The following is a 21,949-nucleotide window of genomic DNA, read 5'->3' on the forward strand; positions in this document are numbered from 1 at the left end:
CAATAACTGCACAAAATGTGTTATTTGAATCCTTGATATTCTCTAACATGGTGGGCTCTACAAGACAAAAAATCAAGAAGCTTTGATACAAAGAAAACTCAAAAAAATTTTGTAAAACAATTGATCCTAACTTCAGTGATAGCATCGAAGGAGCCGAATCATATAATATTCTAAAATCTAGAAAGTTTCACAAGAGAATATCTAAAGCCTTACAAGTTTTATTCAAGAAATAAAATAGCAAAGCTCAAGATTCCAAAACCATTCTATGTTTGTAAAGAAGAAGGGCATCTTGCGGCCCAATACCCTCAAAGAGCCCCAAAGCAAATTATGGTTTTATTCACGCAATCAAAAATTTTGGAAGGCTGGTCTATTATTGAGAAGCCGAAGAATTAGAAAAAACGTTTGAAGGTGAAAATGTCTATCACAGTATAATTCTTTTTTGTCAATATTAAGCAATGTTTTGGCTCATGGTCTTTGTATAGGGTTTGGTAACAATGAGTGATTTTGCTTTTTGCACATGGTTTTTCCCAACAGTAATTGTCAATCACTTCCACCTTGTACAAGTGGTATTGGGCATCTATTTTACTTTTTGAGTTCTATAAGTATATGAATTTACTAATATGTGAATTGAGGCAGTTTTACAGTTGTTGTAAAAACCATGAGTAGGTATTCTGTACCTAATGGTTCTTTAGTGAACTCACCCAATCCCACATTGGTACATTGATCTGGATAACGATTGTGTCCTTTATTTTGGATTTCATTGAGTGATTCATCGTTTTGAGAGTTGATCCACACCAAGAGGCTAAATAAGCCCTAATACTCTCCTGACATAAATCAACGGCCTTCAAAAGAGATAATCGATATCCTGATTAATATATCAGGATAGGTTCAAGTTCACTAAAGAACAATTAAAAACAGAATAGCTACTCATGATTTTTACGCCAACTGCAAAATGCTTTAACTCTCGCAATACCAAATGAAAGGACACATATTTATATGACTCAAAAAGTAAAACAAATGCCCAGTACCAAATGTACAAAGTGAAAATGGCTTATAATTACTGTAGAAAAAACCATGTACAAAAAGCAAACGCACTCGTTGTTACCAAACCATGTACAAAACAATGAGCCAAAACCGTGAGCAAAAGAAAACACACTATTACAATACATTTGCTTAATAAAAGATAAAATGGACTATTCTATGACAAAGACAGTTTCTTCCTCAAAGGCTTTTTCTAATTCTTCGATTGTCTCGATCATAGATCAGTCGTTCAAAAATTTCAATTACGTGAATAAAGCCCTAATTTGCTTTAGGACTTTTTTAGGGCATTAGGCTGCAAGCTACCCTTCTTACATACATAGCATGGTCCTCGTAGCTTAAATTTTGTCCTTTTATTTCTTAAAATAAAATTCATAGGGCGTAAACTATCTTCTTCTATGAATATTTCTGAGCTTTAGAATACCATACGATTCGACTCTTTCGATGGTATTATAGAGTTTAAGACCAATTTCTATAAAAAAAAATTTCTAAGTTAGCATAACAGCAAAGCTTCTTAATTTTGGCTCTTGTATAGCCGACCACATAAGATAATACCAAGGATTCCGATCACACATTTTTTGCAGTTCTTGTTTCAATGACCAAATCTGAAATGTTACCCAGCATAGCTGCAAGATATGTGGCATTGCATGTGGGGGTTTTGTGAAGCCCAAGCCTGTAGCTTTCCTTAACTAAACTTTCAGAAAACTTTTTAAATTCTTCAATATTATCAAGTCTCCTTTTGTGCAATAGCATAATATCAATTTCTTTCTAGACGGTTCTTTCTGCAACAAATTGTGCAATAAGCTTAGAACTTAATTCGGATAAACCACTATTAGCAATACCAGCTTGTTCAAAATCTAAGAGATATTGCCACAGCCATCTCGCTTTACCCTATAACAGAATATTGCATGATTTATCATGTCTGCATTAGCCCATCTTTTTGTTGATTGGACAATAAGGCACTTATAGATCCAAGAATTATTTCTTACCTGGTTTTGCTGATAGACAACATCAATGCTTAAAATAGGAAGTCGACCCCAATATCCCTTATCTCAGTATTTTCGAAAGCAGGGATCTAGATCATTTTTTATTGCCAAATTGTGGATTCAACCATTACTTCACTTTCTTAATCATTTTTATTTGAAAAAAAGAATATTTAAAGCTTGAAATTAAATAATCATAGGGCTTCATCAACTTTCTTCATTTTGTATGCCTCTATCTTCAAATATTTTCAAATGGCTTCATGAATTCTCAAACACATTTCTTCTTCTTTCTTTCTTCCTTTGGTTTCCTCTTTCTTCTTTTCAGCCAAAATTTCAACTACCAAGATTTGTCTTTATTTCTCGATTTTGAGATTCAATAGATGAAATATGTTTTTTTGAAAAAGTAGTCCAATGTAATAGATAGTTTAGTTGTCGTACCTCATCCTTTTGTGTTTTCTCTAAGTTTATATTATACATGAGTAGGTAGCTTGCATCTACTCATAGCTTTAGACCTTTGGGTCCCTCCATCTGCATAGGCACGACTATAGAGTAGGCCATTTTTGGTGGCCAGTCACCATCAATCACCCATTGTCTACCACTGCTAGTCTCCTCTTTAGCTTTTTATGGGATTCTAAATGTTCTACACCTAAATCATAATTAAAATAAGGGTGAACTACGAAATCAATTTGTCCAATATGGATATACTATTTCTTAGATTTCCAACTTTCAATTTTTGATTGTTCAAAAAATAGTAGAAAGACTGGACAAATACCTTTACCCTTGACAAGTAGATTGACCTTGGCTTGCCTAACTGATTGTAAATACCTGGATTCAAAAAGAGGAAGATCATACAAATCTTGCTTCCGACTTCTGGGAACTTTATATAAACCTAAACTATCTATGACTCCTTGTTTTAAGACAAAGAATATAAAGAAACTGACCTATTTAAAGAATTTTGAGTATTTGGGAGAGGCTATGAGACATTTGAAGAGGAAGCAGAGGAGTGCCTCGGTCTCATCATGTCTATCTGAGAAATTTGCTCTTCTTGAGACAGGGACTCTTTTTGCATATTGTCATCTTGCTCATCGTACTCCATGAATCTGGGAGGTTGGGACCAATCTATTTGTTGGTCTTCTATATCATCAGAATCAGTCCAAAGCTCACCATGGACTTTTCCTCTGACTGGTCATTTCAGTTTTAATTAACAGTGGAAGAGAGAGATATACAGGAGAAAAAGAGAAACCAAAAAAGCAACGTATAGACTCTGATACCAAAGAGAAGGAGAAAGGTGTTGGTGGTCATAAAGAGAGAGAAATGGGAAAAATAGAGGCCAAAGACAGAAAGACGCCAAAAAAAAAGGCCCTGAGAGAGTCTCTTACGACCAAAAGAGAGAAAGAAATATGAGAAGAGAAAGACAGAATATACGAAGAGAATGGATACACAAAGACTGGCTCTTTTAAGAAAGAGAGAGAGAGAGAGAGGGTAACTCTCCCTTTTCATTCCACGAGTAATTCCAGCCTTTTTTCAACTCTTCATCTTGAAATTTCTTTCATGGCAACAAATTCCGACTACATGCAATGAATGCATGTTAAGACTCTCCTACTATAACTATCAACCATATACTACACAACTTCTTTCCCATCAGAGAGAAAATTCCACTTACAAGGACAGTTAGAAATTGACACAAATTGGTAAAGATTCCATTAAAGCAAGGGTTGCCAAAGCTATAGTTCATAGCTCTTGTAATAAAAAACATAAACTTCAACGGAGAATCACTGCAGCCAATACCATAAGAGATAAACTTCTCACCTCTCCATGCAATGGCTCCCCTAGCCCACTTGGATATGTTAAAGGTGCAGAACGCAAGTTTGCCAATGGCTCCCCTGAAAGACTTGGATACGTCTGAGCAGGAAACCGAAGATTGGCAAAAGTGGGGCAGTGAAGGTGTTGATCAAGCATCTGCATGTGCATTGCAACCTTATCGCGTCTCCTATGTATCTCAAGGACCATAGTAAACAGGGCCTCATCATCAGGTATATTATCCATAAACTGTAAGCCACTGCGAAGTAACTCATAGAATGGTATCCGGCATCTGTCTTCCTCAACCAAAACCCAGACAACATCTAAGCAGCTATGCAGCCACTCATGTAATCTCACTTCAAATTCCTCAACACCATCCTGTCTCTGATCCCAACTAGCCAACCAATTAAGCATGTGTTGAAAAATCTCAGCATGAGTAAGAGGTTTTAGATTGCATTCAAGTGCAATTAATATTATCTTGCATGACAGCTGGCGTAGCCAGCTAAAGGCAGTACGCCTCAGTGATCCATTTGTCCTAGGTCCAATTTGTTGACCTGTGTCATTAGGTTTAGGTGACTGAGTTACACTTGCTGCAAGGTCAGTAGAACCTTGGGGAGGAGAACCCATTCCTTGAAGTGAAGGCAGTGGGGAGGAAGGATTGAAGGACTGAAAACTAGTGGAAGTCGAAATCGCAACTGAAGATGGCGTATTTCCATGTGCTGCCAAATTGTTAGCTGTCATTGCTTGATTTCCTTGCCCAACTGATATCTCTGCCGAGGAAACAGAAGAGAGAAGGGAAGGAATAAATGTATCCCAATTTATATAACCAATATCAGATAAAGCACGCAAGGAGAATAGCAGAAACTCTGCTTGTGGTGCATGGCTGCTACACTGCACTACCAAATTAATAATCACAGATTCTGTCACAGATCGTAGATGCTCCTGATCCTGCAAATCAAGATTTATAAGCCCTTCAGACGTAAAAGTGTGCTTCTTTTTCATGTTCAAGTCCATATGCTTTCTGGAAGAGCAGAAGATGGGACCAAGGAAAATTAAATAAGTCAAATACAGGGTCTATGTTTGGACTTACAGGAAATTGAGCCTGAAGCTGTTCAAAGTCAAAAAGAAATTGTTCATTTCGAGGTGGAAGCTCTCTATTCAAAGCAGATATTCTCTTCTGCAATTTAGTCCTAAAAGCATATGAAAAATAAGTTAAAAATATCTATGAATAATGCAAACTCAATGAAAGAGCACAAGTATAAGCTTAACAGTGGACATGCAATTCTGAAGGTAGAACTGAAGTTTTCTGAGATGATAACATGACAACAATTATTCATTTCTACATAATAATACACATTTATTCATTTTCATATCATAAATTGATCATGATACAAGTCTAAAAAATAGACATCCTATATGCCCATCCATACATTGATAATGGCTCTAAGGAATGTATTTTTTGTTGGAGTTATGGCCTTTCAAGGCCTTGTAACACAGACATGTTTATAGCTCTTGATCACGATGGGAGTGAAAAGAGTGACATGACTCTAGGATCTTCGTGCACTGGGACCAAGAGCCCTGGAACAGTCATGAGAAAGATGGGTATATATATGAGAGGCACAGAGAGGTTTCAAGGATGCCTCTAGTCAAGGTTGGTTATTATTGTTGTTATTGAGCTAGATTGGGCCTCATGACTAGATGATTGGGTCAAGGCGATGTGATTTTATGTATATAATGACATGAGCTAAGATAACTAGCCTTGTATAGGAAGGTTAAAGCCAACAAGGCCATTGGCCTAAATCCCTAACTCTTAAATTCTTCTCATAGCATGTGCATAAACAGTCGCAAAACGTGGGAAGCCGACTCTTCTAAGGATCCACTGAGAAGAGATATGCACAAGTGCCAAGAGAAGAATCCCCCCACCTTGCGTGTGCATGTCTTTTAGGGGGTGCACCTGAAATCCACTAGTACTTGGGGATCCAGGATCACTCATTGGTTTGACTTTGATAGGCTAATATCATGAGCCCCTAATTATACACTATGGGTCATGAGTTTGTTGGGTCATACCGAGAAGGTGGCTTTGGACTCTGGGCCTAGCCAAGTGAGTGCTCCGATCCCGAATTCAACTCCATAGGATCCTAATTTCACTTGTAAATATTTTTAAACATTGTAAAAATTGTTTATTTTGATGAAAAATAATTAAAAGAATTTTTGGGGATTTTTGGAGATTTTTCTGGGTTTTTTGTTGCAAGAAAAAGTGTTTTTTGAAATTGTTCTTGCAAAAAAACGATTAAAGAGAGACTATACAAGACCCACACGGGACACCCAAATGGCCAATGGGTGTCCACATGAGGCCATGGGGGCCTCCACGTCAGACCCACATGGAGATGATGTGGGGGTGACATCATCCCCCAAAGTGGCCTTTCATGTCATTGTTTGATTTGTTATGCGGGGGTACGTCTTGTAATATTGGATTTTGTGCGACCTTGAAAAATTACGAAAATTAAAATTGGCACATGTTAAATATGCAAAGCAAATGGTTTATGCACATGTGTGAGCCCCTCTAGAAGGGGTATAGCGTTTGTAATTACAATCTAAACTCTAAGGGTATGTGGTAATTGTGCACTTAACCACCTAGCTTATGTGGCATAATTTAATTAGCCCACATGCTCCTATAAAATAAAGGGGAGTTTTGAAATTCATTTTTTTGCTGGAATTTTGATAAATTACCGCAAGGGTATGCCCTCCAACTAGGTTTTTAGTTCAATTAAATATAAAGAGCATGAGTATTTTAATACAAGGGAAATTGGAGTAAATCATGAGTATTAAGATAGAGGATAAGGATGTTAAATCCATACCACACATCAAGATGGCATGATAGTGGATGGCGGCTAGGATCAAGCCTCTCTTTGTAGCCACAGATGTTGGACTTCAATGGCCAAGATTAAAACACATCTAAAGCATCTCTACACTCAACACTATATGAGTTCTCACTCACTCTCTACCCATCAAAGTGGCACGCCCCTAGGCCTTCTCCACTTCCTTCCTCTCTCTGAAAAATTGCATTCAAGGTGATGTGAGAGAAAGCTCCATTGAAGCCACTTCATGACTACATTAATGGTGATCAAAAGCTCAAATTCAAGCCATGGATGATCTAGTCTTAAAGCCTTCATCAATTGAGTAAGATGTCTTCCATTTTTATTTTATTTTTAGTTGGTTCTTCTTGCTGTAAATTCCTAATTACACCAAGCTATCTTCATCATTTTGAGGATAGCTTACTGTTCTCTTGAATCGACCTTGATCCCTCTTGATCCATACAGTTGAAGGCATCATCCATGCATAAATTGATCCAGTTTCCATGAGTTTTTCCCTATGATTTATGGAGCATTTTATACAGATATTTTTTTGAGATTTTCATGACTAAATCAGTCAATTAGATCTTCATTTTGATATCTCAAATTGGTGTTTTCATAAAAAAAAATTATGCTAAATTCATGTGGCTCGATTTATGAACTCCATCAACCGGTTTTGTGTTTTATGAACCACGGCATCTTCCATGTTTCAAGCATAGTTTGAAAATGCGACCGCATCGCCGTATATGAGGCCGCATAAAGCATTATGAGCTGGCACCCGCATCGCAATAAGGCGGCATATGTGCCTTGGAGAGATGTGCCCATATATGCACTACATCTCTCTGCATATCCAACCGCATCCTTCATATATCGCATAAGCCGCGTATGCAGCAAGCCCCATCCGTGGAAAAAAGTCCCTTGTCGAGGTATTTTTCACTTTTCGAGCCCCAAAAAAAGGGGAAAAGGGTTTGGGTTTGGGGTTGGAGGGGTGGGGGGGTATTAAACCCCCCAAACAACCAAACACAGCCACATCCATGGCTTTTTTTTAATCGCAGAAAATTATTTTTGTGAAATTCTTAGATTTTCGTCTTAGTTGATGTTTAGTGGTTGATTTGTTTCTTTTGGGTGTTGATTTGAGGGTTCGGTGAAGTTTTGACAACAAATCAAAGGTTTCAAGGGCCAAGAAGAAATCGATATTTGCTTTAACTAGAAGGTAACTTTTTTGTCCTACTATGGTAATAACTTTTCTTTTGAGGCAATGTCTTCTTCACAATCTCCTAATAACAAGGATCCAGTTTGAAAATATGCAAAACTAAAAAATCTGAAAGATCGAAATTGTGTTATTTGTATGCTTTGTGGAAATATTTATATTGGGTGTATTTTTCAGCAAAAAGAACACTTAGCCGGTATTTTTGGGAATATAAGAGCATGCCCACAAGTTACCGAAGAGGTAAAAAACGAAATTAGGGAATACATGGACAGCTTGAAAAAACAAACGAGAAGAAAAAAATGAAATGAAACGAATTAATTGATGAAATGCAATTATTTGATGATGATTGAGAGGAGGAGGATATGTCAGAAGTTAGAATGAGGTAAAGAAGAGGGTTATAAATATTGGAGGTAGTGTTGGAAAAAAAAAACACCTCTCTAAGGGGCCAATGGATATTTTCTCACTCCTGACCCCGAAATTGTAGTTCAGGAGAGGAGGAAAAAAACAAAACAAACCACAATTGAAAATCGATACAAGAAAGAAGAGAGGAAGAAAGTATGTAAGTACATTGCAAAGTGGTTTTACATGGCCGGCATTCTTTTTAATACTATAAACCCTCGATAGTTTTATATATATAGTCCAAGCAATTGGCAATTTAGCCCAAGACTTAACCAGCTTACATTACATAAGATTAGGGAGCCCTTATTAAGGATGTTGTATCTAATATTAATAAAATTTTGATTTATCAAAGTGAAGGGTGGGAGAAGGATGGGGAAACTATTATGTGTGATGGATGGTCCAATGGGAAGTTGAGGGCATTCATAATTTTTTGGTTAACTGTCCAACATGTATTTTTTTGTTAAGTTTGTTGATGCATCAGACAAGTCACATGATGTTATATACTTATGTGACTTGATGGATGAGATTGTAGAATTTGTTAGAGAAAAACATGTGGTATAAATTGTTACTAACAATGGTGCCAATTATGCTACAGCTAGGCATTTTTTGACTTTGAAAATGACGCATATATTTTGGTTCCCTTGTGCAGCTCATTGTGTTAATCTCATGCTAAAGGAAATGGGTACACATCTATATTTAGCAAGGTGATTTCAAAAGCTATGTTTGTTGTTAGATTTATTTATAATCACACCATAGTCCTTAATACGGTAAGGAGTTTTACAAAGAAAAGAGAATTAATGAGACCAAGTGTCACTAGATTTGCCACATGATTTCTCACTTTTCAAAGCCTATACAAGCAAAAATATGCCTTGAGGACCATGTTTGCTTCAGAGTAATGGAGTCAAAGTAAGTGGTCAAAGCATCGGGATGGGAGAAAGGCTAAAAAATTTATTCTCGATACATCTTTTGAGAATCAAAATATATCATGCATTGGAGGTGGCTGGCCATTTAGTAAGAGTTCTTCGATTGGTTGGTGGTGAAGTGAAACCCACCATGGGCTACATACATGAGGCAATAACTAAGGTAAGAGGAGAGATAAAAAAGGCTATAAAGGATGATGAAAATAAATGCAAGGCTATACTTGGCATAAGTGAGAGGAGATGGAATAACCAGCTTCACAGGCACCTCCACTCAGCCGGTTACTTCCTAAATCCATCTCTTCACTACAAGCACCCGTCCATTAAGTCTGATCGTGTAATACATGGTGAGTTCTTAGATGTGCTTGAGAGGTTAGTCCCTGTCAAAGATATCCAAGATGAGATCCAGAGCCAAAAATTGATTAAATTCAAGTTATCATTGGGAAACTTCGGAAGAGAAATTGCTACTCGAAACAGGGACAATGCAAATCCGGGTAAAGGCCAAAAGTACCTTATCAAATTTCTAATTTCTATTTTGCTTGCTTTACAATTTTTTACTTGTATAATGTATCAGTCCATTTATATAAATAATTAAATATTTATCTAAAATCTGAATTATAAAATGTTATACAACTGCATGGTGGGCAATATATGGAAACAAAACACCAAATGTACATCCCACTATTTGAGTGCTAAGTCTCACATGTATCTGGTTGCGAACGCAATTGAAGTGCATTTGAGCATGTAAGTCCTTCAATCCTTATTTCTCGGATTTCAATTTTCAATTTTCTAAAATCTAACTTATCTAATAAGTGTAAAAGTAGAAACAAGAAAATAACATTTTTTACTTTTGCTTGTTTCCTCGCTTTCTACCAAAGCTCCATACCAAAAAAAAAAAAATAGGTTGGAGCAGAAGAAGTTGAATGATTTGGTTTATGTGCGGTATAATGAGCGGCTCAGGGAGAGATATCAAAAGAGAAATTTAATGTTGTGCCACTTGGACTTGGTATCTAATACACCTTCATTTTATCGAGTCACCAGCCTCAGAAAGGAGAGAAGCAAACCACATGAGAGTCCTCAGAAAATTTGATATACAGATTGTTAATCCACAAATTAAAATATTTTAAATCTGATGCTCTTTGAAAATTAATATAATTATAATTCAGTTTGAACATAGCTGTACTTTTAACCAAGGTAAAATGGGCAGAATAAAGAGAAAACAACAAAGAATCAGTTCTTGTCAAGAAAAAGTAACAAAATTCTTTTCCAAGGCATACACAAAAAGCCTAATACGTGTAACCAAGCAAACTACAAAAAAAAATGAAGCTATTAGAGAGAGTGAGAGAGAGTAACAATATCAGAGATTTATCAAACTACAAAAAAATGAATCTATTAGAGAGAGTAACAATATTAGAGATTAATAGTTACCTAATCATGTAATGAGATCATGATTCCGGTTCGGAATCGCAATTCTGCGTTTCCCTAGTTGAATCGTGATTCTCACAAATAAGGATCACGAATCCAAATTTCTTTAAGTATCTTTTTGACTACTGATTCATGAAAGTTGGGACTCTAGATTCCATCTCACAAATTTGCGATTCATAGGCGCACAAGACCGGGATTCAATGTGTATGAGACCTTAATTGTAAGTTTTAGGAATAGCAAATCAATGTTTTTTAGAAGCTAGATCCACAACATCAAAACTGGCGTTCATAGATGCACCAAAAACTGTTTCGATCAACATGGAGTCAAAGTTCTAATAACATGGAATCAATATTCAAACGCAAATTTCTAGATTTACAAAGTATGATAGTAATGTCTTTCGCAAGTATTCAACTTTCAACGTGAACCTTGCGGGTATCAAAGGTAAGTACTTAACCAGTTCGTCACCCTCCTCACGAAATTAGAAATTGTTTCTCACTTCTTATAGCTGATGATGGAAAAGTTTTCCAATAAAGCGTTGAAGCACATGGCATTTTAGGAACTCGAGGTCCACATCACAAAGACTTGTTTTTGAGTAAGTCATCTATCTTTAATCATCAAAAGATGCACGAAAACAAATACAACATATTGGTTTGGTTCCTCACTTTCAATAGACCTCAAAGGTTTTTCAATAAAGCATCGAAGCATACGGTGCTATAAGAGCTCAAGGCCTACATCTCAAAGACTCTATTCTAGTTAGAAGATGTGATTCCCTGTCTCGTCCTAAAAATAAGCACGAGAAACACATACCACATATTGTTTTCTTGGAGTTCTAGAAACTGCAAGAAAGTAGCAACCTAAGGGAACTCAACCTTGTTTTCATTAGTTATGGAGAGCTGCATTAAAGGCACTCACTACATTGAGACCATTGTTAAGAGAGGGTTGTCAAAGGCATCAATCCTAATAATACGAGAGCTTGGATAATTGTACTCATTGTATGAAGTCCAAAATTCAATCTTACAAATTATATAAGACTCCAAATCTTTTCTCGCTTAAGACTTATGTCATGGCCCCGAGTGGATTGATGCGTGATTCCTAAAAGGTAGCAATCTTGATTTCAAATTGATGGAACAATGATTTCAAAAATAAAGGAATCGCGATTTTATTTTATCAAACTGTGGTTTTGGATGGCATTGATCGGAGTGGATTGATGTGCAATTTCCAAAAGGCAGGAAACTCAATTCCAAATTGATGGAATACCGATTCCATCAAGATAGAACACACAATTCTATTTTGTTGGGTCGCAATTCTGATAAAGTGGGAATCACGCAACAAGTGATTTGCACTCTAGGGACGACAATTCCTACTACAAGAATCATCTGATACTCGCGCATTCTGATTCCCGAACAATTCGAAATCACAGCTGTTTCCAACAACTATAGTTTATCTTTTCCACAGATCGAGTAATTTTACAAGTTCTTATAAAATGAGTAAAGAGCACCAACAACTAGATACAACATATAAACTTTTCCTCTATGACCCATTAGTGACCATGAAGTCTGATAATAAAATGAAATCTATAAAGCTAGAGTTGTCGAAATCTAAAGGTAGAGACCAACTAAATGTTGAATTCACAAAGGCTCTTAAAGAAAGAGGAATTTGAGAAGAGACTCTCTGATAGGTTGCAGAAGGATGAAAAGAAGCATGGCTTCCATGTCATGGAATATTGTTGAAGGTTGTGGAGGAATCATAAGGTTGGTCAAAACGCGGAAGGTGGATTCACATTTTCCAATGTTGATGTAAATAGTAATGTTTTAAAAATCGTTGATCCAAATCGGAATCACCTACTCTAGATAGAGAATCGGCTACGCTGATTCGGTTCCAGTCATATATCGGGAACCGGCCGGTTCTGACCAGTCCGCACCGATTCTCTGACAGAACCGACCGGTTCTAACATCAGTGTATCGGTTCTGACATCAACAAATCTGTTTGATTTATTTTTAATATGTTTTTAACTTTTTAAAACTTTTGTATAATTTTTTTTTACTTCCTATCATAGTGAACCGGATCACTCAACCAGTTCATGTTTTGTTTTATTTTTCAAACACTTCTCTTTATTTTTTATGTGTTCTTTTATTTTTCAAACATTTCTTTTATTGCTTATTTGAAATGTCCAGATTTCTTTAATAACATAGAGTGGTAGAAAGCCCACTCCATAATTTAAAGCTCTAAAACATTTTTGTTCACAAGCCCTCCCTTTGCCCACGTGACTCTATACTTGCCCCATCCGTGTTTACTTAAATTCATGTCAAATGAGGTGAGCAGGATTGAATTTATAGTGCCACTTGCTTCCCTTAAGTCCCGATGTGGGACTATAATTTTCTCTCACCTCTCCCGCTTCCTCTTCTTAAAGTAGAATAAATTCTATTTTTTTTTTTTTGCATATCTCTCTCTCTCTCTCTCTCTCTCTCTCTCTCTCTCTCTCTCTCTCTCTCTCTCTCTCTCTCTCTCTATATATATATATATATATATATATATATATATATATATATATATATATATATCTCTCTCTCTCTCTCTCTCTCTCTCTCTCTCCTAACAACCTATTCCACTAAATTTGTTTCATATAGCTTTTTTTAAGAGTCAAAACTCTTAAGTTAATACAAATATAAAATATAAATTGAGTTAGAGAGATTCATTTTATTGTCATGAGCTGCATTTTAAATTTCATTTTGACTATAAAATGAATTTAATAGACAACAAACACTCAACATAAGATAGATTCTCAGTATTTACATACTTCAAATAAAATAATGAACAACCATAATGCAATTGCCACTATTTTTTAAAAAAACCAAAAAAACTAGATTTTTGAGAAATTATTGTAATTTTTAAAATTTTGTTTTAGGCTGAGACCTGCAGATTCTCCAATTCAGGTCACCGATCCACTGATTCGACACGGTTTCTGGGGTGGCTGATCCGGTTCACCGATCCATTTTTTAAAACCTTGGTAAATAGGTTGTTTCTTTATTACCAAGCAACAACTACAAATACAAAAGAAAAATGAGTAGGGAAAATTAAAATTTAAATGAGCAATAACCACAAACATGGATGGTAGGTTCCTTAAAGTCCATACTCCCCCTACAATTAGAGGCCAGGAATGGCCTACAACTTCATGTGGACAAAAATGAAGACAACAATAGCTAGGAGGCATTGTGCATCAAGCCCCTGGACATGTATGCATCCAAGTTTACTCCACCTCTTGGAGAAAAGAAACAATTAATATGTTGCAAAATTAACAACCTATTCGTAGAAGGGAGGCCTTACTGAGGTTTGAATAAAAAGCAATTTTCATGTCAATCACATATTTGTGAACCCAAATAAACTGTTACCCCAATCACGAAGGGAAAGACGCATTTATTGCATATCCTACAAAATTCTCCTATTCTATATCAAAAGTTTTTTGATAAGTAATTCTCCTAGTATATATCAAAGTTGCAACCAAAGCACAATTGAATGAACGAATTAGCAAAGCCAAATCAGATATCCTAAACTAGACCGAAATGTAGGAGAAGTTAAAGCAATGAAATGAAAAGGCTAGAATATTTACGTGCACATGAACTACGACCTGAATGACTTTTTCGTTTTTCTTTTTTTAATATCAGTAACTATAATTTTCTTAATAATTAAACATAGAAAGGTCATAATATCCTCATGCTAGGCCGTTCCCTATAAGCCACGTGTTGTACTAGCACCCGGGTGCAATGAGAAATGAGCAAAGGTTAGCTAGGACATTCCTTGGAAACAACGGTCACAACAACTCCCAATTGCATTGATAAGTAGGCAAGGGTTCTGTGTCATTTCAAATGAACGCAGGTAAAGAAGCTAGTCCAAGAGAATAGGATTCGTTTAGTCAAATACAATGTAAGAACTCTAAGAAGTAAGAATTCGAAGTTCGTGGATACAATGAGATAAATGAAAGTTAACATAGCTTGCTTACAAGAAACTAGTTGAAAAGTAGTAAAAGCTAAGGAAATTGATGTATATAAACTTTGGTAGATAGGAAAATATATCAATAGAAATGGCATAGGCATAATAGTACACAAAAATTTAAATCATAAAGTAGTAGATGTTAAGAGAGTTGGTGATAGGCACCTATTGATTAAACTTGTGTTAAGGGAGGAGATAATGCAATTTGTGCCTATGCACAACAGGTGGGACTAGAGGATGAAATTAAAGGACAATTATGAAAGGACATAAATAGACTAGTCCAAGGAATACCAAATGGAAAGACGACCTTCTCAGCAGGGGACTTAAATGGTCATGCACGAAAAGATAGTAGACGGTATGAAAGGTAAATGGAGAATATATATTTGGGGGAAGAAATAAGATGGCTGATGTGATTCTTGATTTTGTTACGGCTTATGCCCACATTTAAAAGCAAGATGAACATTTAATAACTTACAAAAATGAAGAAAAATGGTTTGATAGGGCTGCAGCCTTATCAAAATAAGTAAAGCCTCACCTCATAACTCATTGAAAAATTGCATTTCAAGAATTGGAAAACTTTTACATCGATCATCTTGGATTGAACATTATGGTTGTGAAAAGAAATTAGGATTTCTAGCTCTAAAAATAGTGTATATTGTAACAAATTATCTACACCGTCTACTTTCAACCTAAAATTAAGTCTCCAAAGAACCGCAAGATCGATCATCTGTACCATTTCTTGATTTCAAATTTCATTGTCGGTGTTGTAAATTGACTTTAAAGCTATCATGGAGATTTCTGTTGTCGGAAGTTCTTTCTATACGAGGATTTGAGATGAGGCTTTATTTTGTTTGCATAAAGCTAAGCCTTATAGAAACTTCATTCTTATATAAAAGCAAAATAGACTTTTTTCTAGTTAAGGCAAAACGACCATCATCTAAAGACTGAAAGGGTTTCCAAGAAGATGGAAGAGAATGAGGGTAATTAATAGTCAAAGAACTAGGTGGTGAAATTTAAAAGGGAGAAAATAGACTTATTTACGAATGAATTGTTAAAAAAGAAGGACAAAATGGAATTCCAAGGACGAAGCTAATATTATGTGGAATGGGATGGTAAATCTTATTAAGAAAGTGGTAAAAGATGTTTTAAGAAAATCTAAAGGGAAAAGAAAATCAGATACGGAAACTTGGTGGTGGAGTCATGAAGTTCAAAAGGCTATTAGCAAAAAATGATCATGTTACAAAGCTTGGCAATAGAAAAAAAATGATGAAAACTTAGAAAAAAAATAAAAATGCCAAGAAGAATGCTAACATGGTAAGTAAGGCAAAGCTTAAGGCCTATGTTGATCTTAATGATAAATTGAGGACAAGAGAAGGTGAAAAAGATGTTCTCAAACTTGCAAAAATGAGCGAGATAGGAAGTGTAAGGATCTTGATCATGTTAAATGCATTAAGAGTGAAGATCAGAGGGGTCTTGGTGAAGGACAATGAGGTCAATGGGAAGCACAGGGTTAGGAGGAACTTTTGATATAAATGAGTTCAGAGGCCATAGCAACATTCGTAGGATAGGATATCTAAAGTGAAAGAAGCTTTGAGAAAAATGAAAATAGGGATGGCTTTAGAACTAGATGGTATTACCAACAAAGTTTGGAAGTGCATGGGAGAGGTTGGAATTTTCTAGTTAACCAAGTTATTCAACAAGATATTGGGAACAAAAAAAATGCCAAACAAATGGAGAAAAGTACTCATTTTCAAGAACAAGGGAGACCTACAGAATTCTACAAACTCTAGGGGGATCAAACTAATCATCACACTAAGAACTTGTTGGAGAGAGTGACTGAGCAATGAATACGACATGAAATGAGTGTATCAAAAAATCAGTTCGATTTTATGTCAGGGAGCTCAACCATGGAAGCTATTTTCCTACTTAAGCAATTGATTGAGAAGTTTAAGGAGAAGAGAAAATATCTTCACATGGTCTATATTGATTTAGAAGCATACGAAAGAATACGTAGAGAGTTGATTTGGTGGATGTTAGAAAAGAAATGAGTCTATAAAGGACATAATGACATGGTGATGGATATGTATGAGGGAGCACTAACCAATATAAGAAAAAAATGGGGTACCATGGAGTATGTTATTTGCAAATAACAAAGCTTTGATTGTTGAGACTAGAGATGGCATCGATGCAAAGTTAGAACGTTCTCTAGAATTTAAAGGTCTTAAAATTAACCAGACTAAGACAAAATATATAAAATGCAAGTTTAGCTACAATAGGAATTAAAATGAGGAATTGGCTGAGATTGATGGCCAAGAAGTACCTAAAAGAGATTATTTTCATTGCTTTCAGTCAATAATCCATAAGAATTGAGATATTGAAGAAGATGTCGTGCACAGAATTAGAGTTGGGTGGATGAAATAGAGATATAGTTTGGAGTCTTATGTGATTGTCGCATACCAATGAAATTAAAGGAGAACTTCCATAAAATAGTTGTAACATCAACCATGCTTTATGGGATGGAATGTTGGGCAGTCAAGAAACAACACATCCATTGAGTGACAAAACAAGAAAGGATAGAATTCACAATAAATACATCCGAGAGAACTTAAGGCAGCTCCCATAAGTGATAATATGAAAGGAAGTAGACTTAAGTGGTATGGTCATGTGAATGGTCAACCTAGAATAGCGCCAGTTAGGAAGGGTATATTGGATCAAGTAGAAGGCTCTAAAAGGATAAAAAAAAGGCCCAAAAGAATATGGATGGAAGTGCAAGCAGGGAGAAGAGATATAGTCATTTAGAGTATAACTAAGGTTATGGTATAACTAATGTTATGGTCCTTGATAGAGAAAAAAGGAAAAACAGGATTTGTCCAGCCGATGTAATGGCGAAAAAGGATCCATCATTCCAAAGGTAGTCACGCCCATATTTGAATATTAGACACATCAAGCTAAAAAATAAAAGCTTACTTTTAAGTCCATAGAAATCAATGGTGATGTCAAATTCTGCAAAAAGCATTTGCAGCCATTTACATAATTTTATAACGCAAACGCCTTGAAAACCAAAAGATTGAATCATCCCCAACATTCAAAGTTAATATTAATAAATAGTATTTTTCTCATCATTTATGCAAAGAATAGAGAGAAGGAAAAAAGAAATTAAAGACATAGAGAAAGGAATAGAGAAATACGGGGTTTCTCTTGGAGCTTCGTCATCTCCTTTGTTTCTATAACTCCTCTGAAACAGCAAGCAGAGAAACTCCATCAGAAAGAGAAACCAGATACTTTGATTCATGTATTCAGGGAAGACATGTGGGATAGTGAAAGAGAGATACATAAAATTCAGAAAAAACAGAGAATAAGATATAGAAGAATGCGTAGTACCCCAAGGTAAAGGTTGAAGAGGTCCTGCAACGCTGCCCTCGAATTCTGTCGGGGAGGAAGTTTGGCGGTTCTAGGGTTTGTTGCTGCTGCTTCCATTTCTGATCAGCGGAGAGGAGATGCCAGAGCCACTTCTAATAAAGCATACAGCGGAGGGGAATAGAAATAGAGTGGAGAAAGTTTGCAGGCACGCTTGTTCTACTGCTTTTCATTTCGCGCGATGCGCTCAGAGAAAACTTGGGTCTGTTAATGGCGTATACTATGCGCCCGTAGGAGCAAGTTGTTCATTTGTTCACTCGGGAAACAAATGTAATGGAAATATTTTTTGATCTAAAATTTTACGTTCAATTAAAGGAAAAAGTTTATATAGCCCACCTCAAAAATAGGCTGTTTTCATGCCTAAATATCATCACATTGATCATATCGACATCAAGATACATGTATATGAGAAAAAAATAGATTTCAAGTTTTGGAAATAGTACATCTTGTAATGCGTTTTTTGACCGTCCATTTCAAGATTTTCAAGTTTTCATAAATCTATTCGACCTACACTATTTTTGAAACTTTAAGTTTATAATTAGAGGTGAAAATATATTTTAAAGCTATCACAAAAATTTCCAGTATTGAAACCACATTTTTTTTAACAAGAGTAAGTTATTTTATTGATTCAAAGACTGATCACAAACAAAACATATCACAATAAGGAATCCGACACCAATAACGAATCTAAACCAACACCCTTCTTAGCCAACAACACCCTTCTTAGCCAATTTGTCAGTAACCGAGTTCGCCTCTCTATAAACGTGGTTGAAAGTAAGTAAAAGGAGATTCGCAAACTCCATTACTTTCAGCCACATAGATCTCATACGCCACAGAGGTTTAGATGAATTACTACACAGAGGTCTAGATGAATTACTACACCAGTTGATAATATTGAAGGAATCTCTTTCAATGATCAGAGGAATACTATTATACCATTGTAGGGCATTGTTAACACCAATGTCAGAAACCTAAGCCAAAGGCTGAGAAATACACTGGAAATGGTCTGGAAACATAAATTTAAGAGGAATTTCATATGCCCATTTAGAATGCCAAAAAAGAATATGGTCCCCATTACCCAAAGACCACCTTGTATGTGTAATAACAAGATTTCATAGAAGCGATCAATTTCCAAACATAGGACAGTTGAGAATCCCTAGTGGCCCAAGTTATACAAAGATTCAAAGAATCGACACCATATTTTGCCGAAAGTTTGTCTATCTATAAGTAATCATCACTTTGTAAAGATCTCCACCACTATTTACATATCAAAGTCTGATTAACCAATTAAAGCTTACAAATGCCTAATCACATTATCATTTTGTCGGGCATACTCTATCCCAACTCACCAAATGATACTTTTTAAATTCTTGACCAAACCCCCACACAAAATTCCTCATGAGTCTTCCCAATTTCTTAATGATATATGTTGGCATAATCAGTAAAGACATGGGATATATAGGCAGATTTGATTGAAAATACCTGATCAAAGTAATTCTACTCCCTAAAGATAAATGTTTTGCCTTCCATGTATCCAACTTGAAATTGGCTCTTTGCACCACTAGATCCCAAACTTCCTTAGGAAGTCTCCGAAACAGAAATCGACATCCCTAAATATTTTATATGGAACTTTTCAATCATGCACTCCATTAGTTCTGACGAAAAGGATATAATAGATTCTTGGCAACCCACTCCAATAACCAATGTTTTTCCAAAATTAACTTGCATTCCTACATTAACCTCACAACATCTAAGAAATCTTCTAACTTTCAAATTTTAGTCCACCTCAGCTCCACAAAATAATAAGGTATTATCCGCATATTGAAGATGTGAGATCCATGGAGCAAAGGAATTAACTTGAAATCTTTGAAAACCTTGATTATATACCACATTGTTTTATATCAAACTAAAGGCTACTCCTAATAAGGTAAATAGGAAAGGGAATAAAGGGTCTCGTTGCCTGACTCCCCTTGAAGCTTTAAAAAACCCCCAAGGACTACCTATTCTAAAAAGAATTTCATCAAGGACTTTCCATTCCACACGATCGTAAGCTTTTTTCCATATCAAACATAATAAGAGTACCCAAAATACCATTATTTGGTCTGCCATGTATACATTCTTGAGCAATCAAAATCCCATCCAGAATCATCCTACCACTAATAAAACGCTGACTGAAACCCTGAAATAAGGAGATGAAGCACCATTTTCAACCTTTTCGTAAGGACTTTTGAGACGATCTTATCGAGATTAGGCAACAAGCTTATTAGTCTAATATCATTTATTTCTCGTATTGTCGAAGTTTTGGGAATTTAAGCAATATAGGTTGAATTACTACATTTATTCAAACATCTCCTCACCAAAAACTCATTCACTATAAACAATAATTCATCTTTCAATAAAGACCAAAACCGATGGAAAAACAACAAAGGCAAACCATCAGGACCCGGCTCCATATCATCTTGTAATGCAAAGACTGCTCTTTGCAACTCATCCATTGCCATCCCTCTCTTCAAATATAAAGCTTGGGATTGAGTAAGGTACTCCCTCATAGTGAACCCTAAAAGAAAGTTCATTAGAAAAGGCCTTTTTGGAAATGCTTCACAAATTCCAATTCCCACTCATCAGGATCATTTTCAGCAACCTTTGAAAGATGATCCATGAGATATCATTTTGACGACGTCTAGCATTTGCAAAGGAGTGAAAAATTTTTAGTATTCAGATCGCCTTCCTTTAGCCACTTCACCTTGGAACTCTGCCTCCAATATATTTCATCCATTTGTATTACATTAACAAGATTTGCCCTCTCGCCCTCAACTCAACCGATAAAGCTCCGAACATATCAACAGACATATTTATATCCTGAATTCTAGCCCATGTTTCATCTATTTTGGATTTGATATATAAATTATTATCCCCTTTCCATTGTAAAAGTCTTTGCTTCACAATCATCAATTTCTTGAAAATTCTATAACCTAGCCAACCTCTCACAGTTATACTAATCTACATATTATTCACTAAATCAATCACCTCATTATCCTGAAGCCAAACAACATTCATTCTAAAAGGTTTGTGGCCCCAGGACACCCATTCTTTGTTTGAAGAAGAATGGTTGTGTGGTCAGATGAAAATCCTCCCATCGAGTTCAAGTTGGCTAAAGGAAAGTCATACTCCCAATCAGTATTGAAACCACATTTCTCGACACTATTTCAAGGAGGGTGGTTTGTATACGACCGAGACCCTAAACCATCAAAGTAAGGTGTGCCTTTAAATAATATCGAAAAAACTTGTTTCAATATTGAAAATCGTTGTGCCTGAAAATTTATTTGCATCTTTAATCCTTAAAAACTAGTGTAGACCGAGCAGATCTATGAACACTTAAACATCTTGAAATTTGATAGTCCAAAAAATGCATTACAAGATGCACCATTTCCAAGACTTTAAATCTTTTTTTTTTTTTTTCATGACCATACATCTTGAGGTTGAGATGAACAATTTGAGGAGTTTTGGGCATTGAAACAACTTGAACTTTTGAGGTGCACATTAATTTGATTGTTTAGAGCCTCGCTGTATATAAGCCTTTTCCTTGTATTTATAGTTAGAGAAATTCATCCATAAATCCCCATATTTACCATTATTAAAACTCCCCCAACATTTTTGTACATTACCCATGTACCTTTGTGTTCATTGTTTTATTTATTCCCAATTTGCCACCACTTAAGATCTTTAACATTGTCTATGCGCGAGTATGTGTCAATCTCATATGAGATCAACTCAAATTTATACAAAACGAGTTAAATTTTGTAGATCTATAGAGAAAGTGGGGCCGGCCAAATTACGGAATCCAAAATTGATACAGATCTGAGGGATCTTATCCTTTTTAAATATGTTGGCAGAGCCAGCTGAAATCTGGCACCAATTAAA

At 35.8% G+C, this 21,949-nt stretch overlaps 1 protein-coding gene and 1 long non-coding RNA gene across 10 annotated transcripts in view; both read right to left on the bottom strand.

The window, feature by feature from the left end:
- LOC18423869 (mediator of RNA polymerase II transcription subunit) overlaps positions 1-18,288 on the bottom strand; it is a 105,209-nt gene extending 86,921 nt beyond the window's left edge. For 7 of the 9 annotated variants that reach the window (XR_016053526.1, XR_016053527.1, XR_016053528.1 and 4 more), the window contains exons 1-4: positions 17,993-18,288; positions 17,800-17,846; positions 4,912-5,011; positions 3,831-4,769 (exon numbers count right to left, since the gene is read on the bottom strand). Coding sequence is in view for 6 of the 9 variants with exons in the window: in XM_020676142.2 (XP_020531801.1) it covers positions 3,831-4,769; positions 4,912-5,011; positions 17,800-17,846; positions 17,993-18,088 (1,182 nt within the window). In the remaining 3 variants the exon portion in view is untranslated. Of the gene's footprint in view, positions 1-3,830; positions 4,770-4,911; positions 5,012-9,423; positions 9,580-17,799; positions 17,847-17,992 lie in introns of all 9 variants that reach the window. The other 2 variants (XM_088864016.1, XM_088864017.1) reach the window with 2 other exon arrangements.
- Positions 2,600-3,187, bottom strand: LOC148782425 (uncharacterized). Its single transcript, XR_016053529.1, has 3 exons — positions 2,963-3,187; positions 2,794-2,846; positions 2,600-2,667 (listed from the first exon to the last, which is right to left on the bottom strand). It is a non-coding gene; the product is annotated as an uncharacterized LOC148782425 (long non-coding RNA).
- Positions 18,289-21,949: the final 3,661 nt, after the last annotated feature.

Source organism: Amborella trichopoda, chromosome 4 (genome assembly GCF_054954075.1).
Source record: "Amborella trichopoda isolate Santa Cruz 75 chromosome 4, AtrichopodaSantaCruz75HAP2 v2.0, whole genome shotgun sequence".
Lineage (NCBI taxonomy): Eukaryota > Viridiplantae > Streptophyta > Magnoliopsida > Amborellales > Amborellaceae > Amborella > Amborella trichopoda.